We start from the raw sequence: 11,384 nt of genomic DNA, 5'->3' as shown, positions 1-11,384 counted from the left end.
GGAATTCAGACAAAATGTTAAGTTGATAGTTTCCCCTTAAAGAATATATGCCAATTATCTGGTCAGGTGGTACAAGATTTTTACACTTCTCTAGAAGAAGACTGATGCTACTCCATTTTATTTTTGAAAAGGTATTAGAAGAACTTTTCAGTATAAAGGCTTCATCCAGAGTCTGTGGCTCAGATGAGCAATCTTCAGCCTGTTTATCTCACCTAACTCACTGGGACTGACTGCCTATGTGCAAAATACTTACAGTATGCAACCCAGTGTATTTTTATGATCAAACTCATTATGATGTTTAATTATTAGGCATATTTTAATTGGTGATACTCATGACACATTTTTATAACATGTTGTTATTTTTTTAATTTTCCCTCTAGAGAGATATTGCGTGGCCTGGAGCCCTTGCAGACCCCATGAAGCAATGTCAATTATAGCCATTTTGTGAATATTTCAGCATGTGCCTGAAATTCCCATATGCCTGAAGGTGAGTTACAGAGCTGTAACAGACCTCTTCTAAGTATATTCTGCATTAATGATGTTGTTGCCAGGCAACAGGAAAGCAGCACAAAGGGGAACAGCGCTCACCATTGCTAATCTGACTCTGCATGAGGGAGGAGGGAGGAAGGCCTGTCCCAATCGCATCGCTGAGATTGCTCTGTGAATGGAGGGACTGGCTGGATGCACTCTGAGTCATTCCGCCTGGGCCCAAGTTCATGTTTTGCGTTGGCGGCTGCAAACAACAGGGAGGAGAAGCAGATTTTTAGGTTTTAATTAAAAAATATATATATATAGCTATATATATATATCCTTCCACCCTTCCCAAGCTGACATGACTATGGCTGCAAACGGACTCAACCAAAAATGCACGTCCACATCTTGCAGGCCTTGGGCTTGGTTTTGCAAAAGCAAGTACTCCTTTATGTATTCCTACCAATTGGAAGTCAGCCTGGTACAGAGAGGCCAGTAAGAGACCCGTACCCCAATGAAGTCAAGGTGTACAGCAGGGCTCAGACCTCGGGCTGGCCCTTCTGTGCTTAGGTGAGCTTCATTCTAAGCTAGCAGGCTTGCTAAACTCAATGCAAGCTAGCAGGCTTGCTAAAGGCACAAGCAAAGAGTACTCACACGTCAGGGTTGGGTGGGATGAATGTGGATAAAGCAAATCATTAGCCATGGCATAGTGCACAAAGCTGCCACTTTCTAAATAGATTACATTGGCTAGAAACTCACTGCAAAATATTAAGCCATAAACACAGTGTCTGATCCTGACAATTTTACTTAGACAAACTTTCATTTAAATCAATGGGAATGTCCCCTGAATAGCAGCACCGGATCTGACCACAAGCAAAAAAATAAAGTTGTTCAGAATGACTGCAAGAAGCAAGGATTTCTTAAGCTGATATCTGTTATCGGACCACCTGCATAGCTGGGATAGAATTAGCCAAGTTTCGAGTGCAAGACACTCATAATTCTAGTTCTAGCCTCATTTATTTAAGTAGTAAAAGCCACATTAGTGAAAGTAATCTTGATGGCAGCCTGTAATGAACAACATGGGGAACAGAACTTTGATAACGAACGACTCTTCAATCTAGCAGGCAGGGATGACAGGATCCAATGGCTGGAAGCCATTGCCGAACAAACTCCTACTGGTTATGAGGCACAGTTTTTTAGGTAATTAGCCTTTGGAACACCTTACCAAGCAGTAATTCATTCTCCATTGCTGAAAATTTAAAATCACTTTAAATCAAGATTGGAGGGTTGCGGTTTTTGTTTTTAATAAGGATCTGCTCTGGTTCAGTTATTCCAGGGAAGTCCTATTTGCAGCATTCTACAAGGGGGAAATCTAAAGCAGGGCTGTCTAACTTCTAGGAGGCTGGGGGCTGCAGGCTGTACAGGCCACGCCAGCGGGGATCATGGGCTCCTGGGTCACACACACCATGAATGCCCCCCCATGTTAAACTACACGCCAAGCCCTCCCACCCCCACTGCAACACACCCTACCGCTACTTCAATTATCCTGCAAAGATGTTCCCCCCGCCACCACTACACCAGGTGCCCATGTGGGTTCCGCACTGCACTGTGCGCCTGCCCCCCACATTACTGCAGTGTGCGCCATGCAGCCCTTGCCTCACCATCAGCATGCTGCGCTGCGCTGCACCGCCTCCTTGGGGTAGGCACAGAATCTGGAAGCCAGAGGAGGGAGGGGGAGTGCAAAGAATCTGGCTGCTACTGCAGCCAGAGCAATAGTGGGAATCACAGCTGGGCAGGATCTCTCAACCCTTTCAGTTGGACAGCCCTGGGTGAGATGATCCTAAACAGTCTGTTGTGGCAGGCAAAATTACTGTAAAGTCAGGTGACTGCAGAAATGCATCCTAGGCCATCCGCAGGTCAGAGATTCCAAGCTACGTAAGCATTAGACATTGACCCTGCCTCCACCAGAGTCAGAAAAATCTTGTTCACGTCATTGGTGAAATATCAGACCCTTACGCTGGGCTCATCACCACAGCACCTGCTTGGCTTGCAGGGAAATAGGCAGGTAATCTAGGTAAAGGTATTATTTAATATTTAATCCTCACTGAGTAAAAAAAATAAGGATTAGTACTCTGGGAGCTTTCAAGGCTAAAAGCAGGAGCTCTGTACCACTAAAAAAGGGAGCCTCTCAGCTTCCCAAGGGGATAGACAGAATTTGTTTCAAGCCTTGGGAAGTCCTGTGATATCAGTCCTTAAATTAATGGCATCTGAAAGTGCACAACAGCCAATTTTGCTTAGTTAGAGATTTATAATAGGACATGTTCAGCCCTCTATAATGGATTCATAATATTTATGCATTTGATCTACAGATAAAGGGCACGCCAGTGGGGATCAAGACCGCCAATCTTGATTTATAAGAGGGAGAGGTTTAAAGTATTTTATCCTCTTAGGAAGTCTACTGAAATACAGAACCCTTTTTAAAAAATTATTTCTATAAGACTCTTATTAACACCCTTTTTTCCAATCAATATTTAAACAATCATTTCTTTGTCTCAGTAAATACGCTTATTATTAGTATTGGTACTTACAGCAGGAAGCAACGACTGCATGTTCTGGTTTGAGTCTGCTATTGTTGCCAAGTAAACCAGATTTCTGTGCAAGATTTGTTGGTATCTATAAGATAAGGGGGGCAGAATTTATTTCATAAAATGTTAACAATATCTAAAAATCCTATTTCATGAATTCACTGCAACCTTGTCTTTGAGCCTTCAAATCCTCAGTAGGTGTAAGTTAGCCATTCTGCTTCCATCATAATACATAACAACCATGCTTCCATCATAATACATACCAACCAATTCTGTGCTGTCCTTAGTTTCATCAGAATCTGTCAAAGTACTCAATATCCATTTTACAAATGGTTAAACTGGAGGAAGTAAAGAGATACTGAAAATGCACTGAATGGTTGGTAGACACAGGAACTGAGCCTTGGAGTACTGACTTCCAGTCCTCTGCTTTAATGATTAGCTATGGGGCCTTTATTTCCTTTATGCCCTAGCAGTGTATACAGATTAAGCCCCCGCAAACAAAAAAGTGTTTGCCCTGTAAGCAAGCTCAGGAGAACGCTGTCTTTTTACGACTGAGCAGTGCCAGTCACTGAAACCACGTGAAACATCCATGCTTCCTCCCCCAAGTAAACTTGAAAAGGTTGGGATGAGGAACAGGAGGGCAACTCGAATGAAATACTAAACGCTGTGCCACTGAGCAAGGGGAGAGCTAAACTTTTAGAAGCAGGGAAGGCACCAAGAGAACAAAAAGAGACATCTTTTTAAACACAATGTCCTGTTGGTGGGGGTTTAGGAGAAAGAAGTAGGAAAATGAAGCCAGAATGATGACAAATGAAAACAGGGCAAAGGAAGGCAGAAGCATGGAGCTGAGAAGGTAACAGAACACCTCAACTCTCTCTCTGTTTAACATGATCTGCACAGAACGCTTACAGTTTTATCTAGTGCTCCAAATCTTTGGTGAGTAAATCACAGTGAACAAAGTGAATATTCACCTCCTGCTGAAAAAGACTGAAATCTCCTGTGATGAAGTATTGGCAAACATACATGGCAAACTTCTCCTCTGTTAGTAAAGCACTGGAACAGGTTACCCAGAGAAGCTGTGGAGTCTCCATCATGGAGGTTTTTAAGACCTGGCTAGAGAAAGCTTTGGCTGGGATGATCTAGTTTGGGATGCTCTGAGCAGGGAGCGGGAACAGATGACCTCCTGAACTCCCTTCCAACCTTAGTTTTCTTGGCATTTTCTATGATTCCCTCTTACATTTTCCATTTTAAGAGACCAACAGCTTTCTTGCTGGCCCTTCAGCTTGCCCAATCCTGTGGCAAGTTTGCTAGGTTTTCCTGACTCAGCTGCAATCCATTCTTCCAGCAAAGATGCATGCCGCTTTGATAATTAAGACTAGCAAGTAGTAATGTCAATTAATAAGCCCATATCCATCATTTGTATGCAGAGTTCACCAAAATCTTTGAGAAATACAATTTAACCCTTTTTCTGATAAAACTGTTATTAACTTTACGTGAACTAGAAAATAATTACCTACCAGCACTGATACTTAACTCCTGAACAAATGGTCCCATAATCCTAAATTCACACTTCTTTATAATTACTTTTGTAAATGATACGTTAAGATTATTCTAAAGCCTCATCATTACCTCTGTGAACTCCAGAGCAAACGGCATTACGCACAGACCTACTGTTTTCTGTCACTGTGCCTGTGTAGCATCTGTAATGAGAATTACCTGCACTTGCCTCATAACAGGAATATAACCCTTAAGAAGAAGAGACTCCAACTTTCATTTTTATATAGGAAAGACTCCCTCACTCACCACACATGCACACGTGTGAGAAAATGCCCCATCATTCAGTAACAGCTCAACCCCTGGGGTTTTGCTTGCATCATGAATGCAAAATTGGGTCTAAAAAGTGACTTTAAAGGAAACACTACTCTTCTCCAGTCAAAACACCACATTTGTCACTATTCGCTTTTCCTTCCTCAGGTAAGTACGTGGGCCCAATCCTCATCTGATTCATGCTTGCTTTGAATGGGAGTTCTGCACATAGAATAATTCAGAGGGGGGGTCAACGTATATTTCCGTGTTTCACTTTTGGCAGTAACATGGCCAGGAAGAAACTGGGGGTGATGGTAGATAAGACACTCAGCAGGAGCCCACAGTCTGATGCTATCACAAAAAAATAAGCAAATGAAATGTTGGGTTGCATTAATAGAGGCACTGTATACAAATGGTGTGACACGAGGGCAACACTTTACTTGGCACTGGTTGGGCCTCAGTTGGAGCACTGTGTCCAGTTTTGAGCACTAGGTTTTAAGAAGGATATAGAAAAACTGGGAAAGGGGGTACATGAGAGCAGTGCCAGGAAGAAGATGGGCAAGTACTCTTCTGCCGGGCCGCAAATGGCAGGCCACTGGGCAATGGGTGGGTACCGTAAAGCAAACTTCAGTCAAATCTCACGAACAACTTCCTAACTGTAAAATCAGTAGGGCAATGAATGGAGACTCCTTCACTGGAGGTTTCCAAGAAGAGCTGACCTGGTATGGTTTAGGAACAGCAAACTTTGCACCTACCTGTACAGGGGGTTGGACTAGATGAAACTCAAGGTTTCTTCTAATCCCTTGATTCTACGATTCACTTGATGTTTTAAGTCAGAACTGTCACTCTCCTTCCACAGTGAGGGACACAGAGAACGTGCATTTACGAGGCACAAACTATTATCAGTTTTACTTTTTATTTGAACAAAACTACTGATACAGCATTGCTGCTAATTTTGAAGACATCTCTCACTCTCTCCCACCACTTCCCTTTGCTTTTCGTGTGGTTTTTCCTTTTTTTTAAAAACGACACCGCTCAAAAAGCCCAAGGGTGAAATATTAAAATGAACAAACAAAAAATGTTTTTGTCCCAAAAGCAATTTAAATCTGTTAATACATGGTAAAGCCAAGAAAATTAGCAATCCAAGCACTCTTGCCACTGGCAGGTACAGAACACCGTTCACAACATTCTTCGTGGTAAGAAGCCTGGGAACAATCTTTAACGTTAATAATACTCACTGGGTACATTCTGCCGTTTTGCCTTTGCTCTGATAGTCCATAATACACTGTATTAAATGATGATTTTCATCTAGCATCTGGATAAAAAACAAAGCATCAAAAGACATGTTACTATAAGACTGAAATCAATCAAGTACTGCTGTAGTTTTCTTGTTTCTGTAATATTCTGCTTTCACTCGTTCTTATCTTGTGGATGGTTCTTTGTATATATTGTTACCTCAGGTCATTGTAAAGTGCCTAGGCTGGAAATGGAATATTAATACAGAATCAGATCTCTCCCAACTACTCCCAGAAGTGAAATATCCTTATTGAATGTTACAAGGAAAACAATCAAGTCAGGATGGGAGGTCTCCAGCTTGTGCTAATCTGGACCTGGAACTATTCCACCTTGTATCTGGACAGGCATAACAAAACAGAAAAAATGATGCAAAAGATTTACAACTTTCTCACTGAAATAGTCTGTATTCCCCTGGCTTCAGACTGCCAGTCTTGTGAAGGATTCTCTACAGGGTACCCACAACATTTTAACATTTTTAGTTCATCTCAATAGAGAAAAAAAGTGGTATTTTGGCAATACAAGACTTCCTTCAGAAATGAAAGGCTTGGTGCAACTTATGCTGCTTAGCACATAACAGTACAGCTCATGACCACCATACTGTAAGCCTGTACCTTACTTCCCCTGTTGTCAAAAGCAAATGTCAGTGCTGCTTACCCTTAGCCTAAGGAGGGATTATTACCACTTCACACGTACAGACTGGCAGCACGGAGAAGACTCAACCACACAAGCTCCTCACTGTGCTGGCCCTTGCATAAACATCCATGATATGATCATCTGTCCCCCAAGGACTGACAGTCTGAAAGGATTTGGATGTTTGATTTTGAAAAAAAAATCAGACACACACATGAGCATAAACCAATGTTAGCAACAACCTTTCCACACTGGACCCTCCTGGATCCCAGAACCATGTCTTGTCAATGCAACTCCATTAGCTCCTGGAGGTGGCCAGGACCGAGGTCGTACACCCATTGGGCCCACTCGAACACTGCTACCTTTAGCTAGAAAGGCCTTGGAATAGGAGCAGTTTCTAAGCCTATTCTGCTGATCTGAAAAGAGCCAGATATGTAGATGCCCTGGGATGAGTCTGGGCTACACAGAGAAGAAGAGAAACATATTCCCTTTTCTTGTTGTGCATTCAGCCCCAATCACTGCCTGGATTGTGCATTCAGCACCCATCACCAGCTCCAGACTGGGCGCTCCAGAGCCCCTTAGTGCACATGCATCTGTTTAAATGTGGCATTACGACTGAATTTACAAAGGCTCCTTTCTCGCTTTGTTGAAGACCCTTTACAAAATGTAGAAAAGCCAAAAGGTAGAACCGCCATAAACCACAATGTCCAAACAGTAGGGACAGGCTAACAAACTTGCAGTGCCAGGGGGACTGTGGGTCCTGCATCTTAAAGCCCCAATGGGTCACCAAATAGATGCATCTGCAGTGAACTGTGTTACCATTGATAAAAGCTATTGGATTTCTTGTAGCTTTAAAAACAAGCGGGTCTACTGCCTACCCCATCTGCTGCTGGACTTTTGCAGCTGCAAATTTGGCAATTTGTCTCAATTAGTACACTAAGCTCTAGCCTAACAGTTTTGAATGGGTCCTTGACTCTGTATATACCATTCCCCTGCTGAGGGATTTCCCTACATATATACACACATGCAAGTACCTTCACTTCAGAAGTAGCTGATGTCAAAAGCCGTAATAGAAGAGCAGTTACTCCTTGTCTGAGAGTCTAGCAGTCTTCTAAAAGACTGTGTTGCATAGCAGGCAGTTTAGGTAGAGGTCTACTTATCTCAAAAAGCTGAATCTCAGGTCTATAAGACTGGGCTGGACATCTGAAGAGGGATAATTCCCAAGAGACAGTCAAAGCAGGGACAGCATCTTTCCTACAGGGCTGTACAGCAGCTAGCACAGTATTGACTGGAGTTGCCATGTGCCACTGCAGTACAGGTAGTATCACCCAACACTTTGCCCCCGAAGCAAATGCAGTATTCAAATATCTTCGAAGCACATTCACGTTGTCTGTCATCTCACCCAGTCAGTTATCTCCAAGCTATCTCTTCCTGCTTCACAAGCCAAGAAGCCGGCGTGGTGCAAATGTGATGCAGCATGTAAACTAGGCAGCCTCTGCTGTGCAGAATAGCCTACTCAGAGCACTGGAAGTGCTCCAAAAGCAGGTTTCTACAGATGTAACACTCCTGGGACATCCATAAAAACTTCAACTTAGTCTGGAACCCAGGAGTCATATGAGCAACCTTTGCTGGGCACCCCAGGCTCAGATACATGCCCCTTTAATGAGCATATGTTGAGTTAAGCAGAGTATTTCCTCCCAGTGTTTCTCCTTTGGACACATCCTTCACATGGCAATTCACAGCTGACCCTTCTAGGAACACAGCAGCACAAAGACTACATATTTCCCTCCCAATTATGTACTTACTGAAGGATGTGTTCTGAACTACACAAGTGTGAGCCTTGCCCATAGTAAGGGCATAGACTGGGTTGATAAAAATTCTAATCAAATGGCTTCACTTATTTTCTCTCAATCCTCTAAATCTGACTCCAGCCATGACATCTTTACATCTCCTCATTTTGGAGGTTCGTAAATCCCCCATGCTAGTAAGCAAGCCAGGTGTCTGGTGGTAGCGGTTTGAAAAGGGTAGCCAGCCATCAGCTAGAGCTGTTCTAATCAAAAGTTACATGCTGAACTTCAGAAAGGTTTGGCCAAAAGACATTTATACCCACACGACTTTGTTGAGCAGCTTAGCCTTGCATTTCTAATGGTGATTGTGGTGAGCAGTTATTTCTAAAGGATTTAGTTAAGGTATCCAGCATTCAGAATCAATTGCTTTGCTGTTCCTGAAAAGCCAGGTAAGTGTTGTCTTGCTGAAGCAAAGCACGTGCTCCATCCACGCAACAGTTGTAGCTCATTCTAAAATGCCATCCAGCTTTTAAAACCATGTGTATGTTACCCCATCGTGTGTCTTTCCAAGCTGTACTTCCACAGAGGTGATGTTCCCATGAAATAACATCAGGTCTTCTACACAACAAAGTAAGAAGCAGGCACGTAGAGCCCACTGCACTTGAAAGAGTAGTTGGAAATTCGCATCTCTAATTAAAGTGCAACTGCCTTTGCAGGAGAACTACATCCCTCAGTGTTTTCTTGCCCTTTGCAGTGAGTTCTGCACTAAGACAGAGGAGCTGTACAGGAGAATATTGAGTAACTAGGCACCAGTGAGCTGCTGTTTACAGGGCGATCAAAGGTATAATTTAACACTACTCTCTGCCAGGGCTTGACTTGTTTCCAAAAAAAATGCAAACATGAGATACGCGTTTCTTTAATTAACTCATTATACCATGGACACTAGCTAAAATTCAGCTTTTGGTTATTGTAAAGTTGATTCAAAGACAGACCAGTCTGTTATGAAAGTGCCGAGAGACTAAAGAGCCTGCTCCAAGGGCCTCCTGTGGTATTATCACTGTTTCCTCTAGAATTCCTCCCAAGCTTTCTATAGGTGAAAGAGTGAAGGTAGAAAATGCACACTAGGTACTGCAGGACTGGACCCACATTTTTGAATATAAAGCATCTTCAGGAAAGGGAAAACATTTTCTTGAAATACGTTTCATCTCATCTAGGTATACAGTTCATGCAGTTGCTTGCTCTCTTTAAGGAAGGATTCAGAAGGATTCTTAACAAATTTAAAAACAAAAACCAAATCACGGAAAAAATTAGCAGTGGCATCACGTAGTCCCATATTTTGGTCAACAGCAAACGGACAAGCAGAACTCAGATTTCTGGCTTCTACGGTCTGTACAAACAGGGGCATGTCATCACCGGGCCAGGGGGCATACTGCTGATCACACGTCCTGACGGCATGGATCTCTGCAACACCTGTCAAGGAGATCTGAGGAATGGAGCATCTCTTGTGTCCTATCAAGACAGGCCAGCAGCAAGCCCTCCCTGCCGACGATGGGAAGAGTCAGAATTGTGGCAGGCGAGGTTCATGCATCTCCTCCACGGTTTGGGCATGGTGTCCGGATGCATGGCACCTGGGAAATAACTTCTGAAATCAAAATATTCCCAACAAAGCTCTGATTTCATTTGACTCGCTGTTTGTGTAGAACCTACATTGATGTTGATAGAGATATTCTGTGAAAAGTCTAATACAGATCTCTGCAACTGAGTGGAAAGGGTCATTTTTCCTGAAGAACTGTAATTACCTTAGGACCCCCCAAAATCTTTTCAAATATTAATGAACAGCTCAGCTGCTGGCATCCTCATGTCTAGTAAGATGGTTTAAGGATCAAACATCACCTCTGGATGTGTATTCAGTGCTGACAATCCAAGCAACATAACTGTTTGTTGCAAAAAGACCACAGAATAACTCTAGTATAACACTGCTAAAAAGAAGTAGGTTCTAATCTGTCACAGAGAAGTAAATCGGAGGTTAATATTAATGCTCATTGCTGTTCCATGAGCTACAGTCAATCTGCAGTCCTACAGTCTTTCACTTTCCTCACATGAAGTTTTGTATAAGGATTATAGTTAGCTTCAGAAGGATAAGGCTTGAAAGGAGCTTTTGAAAGCAAGTCAGTAGCACGCATCATAAAAACTAGCTGCTTGTACATTCAAACATAAGCCAAAAACGAGCACCTTTGTGAAAAATATCTTTTACTATAAAGTTTGGCTTCTAATGAACACATACTGTTGCAATTTCCTGCCCCAGAATTAGATTCAGCCCTGCCCCCCATGTATGACAGCAAAGGCAAGTTAATTTTTTCTGCATTTGTTTTCAGATAAAAGCATCGGTGCTTTTCGAAAAAGACCATCACTGCCAAGAATCAAGGAGCAAGCCTAACATAGAAAGCATGGAGTGTACTTGTTAGAGGAAAAGATTTTTATATATTTCCAAGGAACAGACTGCAGCCCCAAACTATTACTATGTTTATTGCTGACAGGAGGGAAAGTGCGTGGAAAATTAAGAGACTATGACTGTCCTTTACACTGAAACCTTGAAAATGAATTTAAAAGACTAACCTATTCAGGATGTGAAATTCTGCCTTAAACCCACAAAAATCCAGATAAAGGATAAAGCTTCACCTTTTGCCACTGCTGTCTAAATATTTTAGCCTCTGAAATGATGTGGGTCCGATGACAATGTCACACATGCTCCACAAATTAGGCAAAATGGAATGAGTTTCTCTAAATGCCAGAAGAACATTTGGATGCG

General features: G+C 42.5%; 1 protein-coding gene across 1 annotated transcript in view; it reads right to left on the bottom strand.

The window, feature by feature from the left end:
- Positions 1-6,222, bottom strand: part of SS18L1 (SS18L1, nBAF chromatin remodeling complex subunit) — a 21,358-nt gene extending 15,136 nt beyond the window's left edge. Inside the window, exons 1-3 of the mRNA XM_019548222.1 lie at positions 6,101-6,222; positions 3,060-3,144; positions 589-733 (exon numbers count right to left, since the gene is read on the bottom strand). Coding sequence (XP_019403767.1) covers positions 589-733; positions 3,060-3,144; positions 6,101-6,207 — 337 coding nt within the window. The 5' untranslated portion in view covers positions 6,208-6,222. The remainder of the gene's footprint in view (positions 1-588; positions 734-3,059; positions 3,145-6,100) is intronic.
- Between the last annotated feature and the right edge of the window lie 5,162 nt (positions 6,223-11,384).

This window comes from Crocodylus porosus, unplaced genomic scaffold, assembly GCF_001723895.1.
Source record: "Crocodylus porosus isolate Cpor-Errol unplaced genomic scaffold, CroPor_comp1, whole genome shotgun sequence".
Classification (NCBI taxonomy): Eukaryota; Metazoa; Chordata; order Crocodylia; family Crocodylidae; genus Crocodylus; species Crocodylus porosus.
This window is presented reverse-complemented; position numbering and strand designations above follow the sequence as displayed.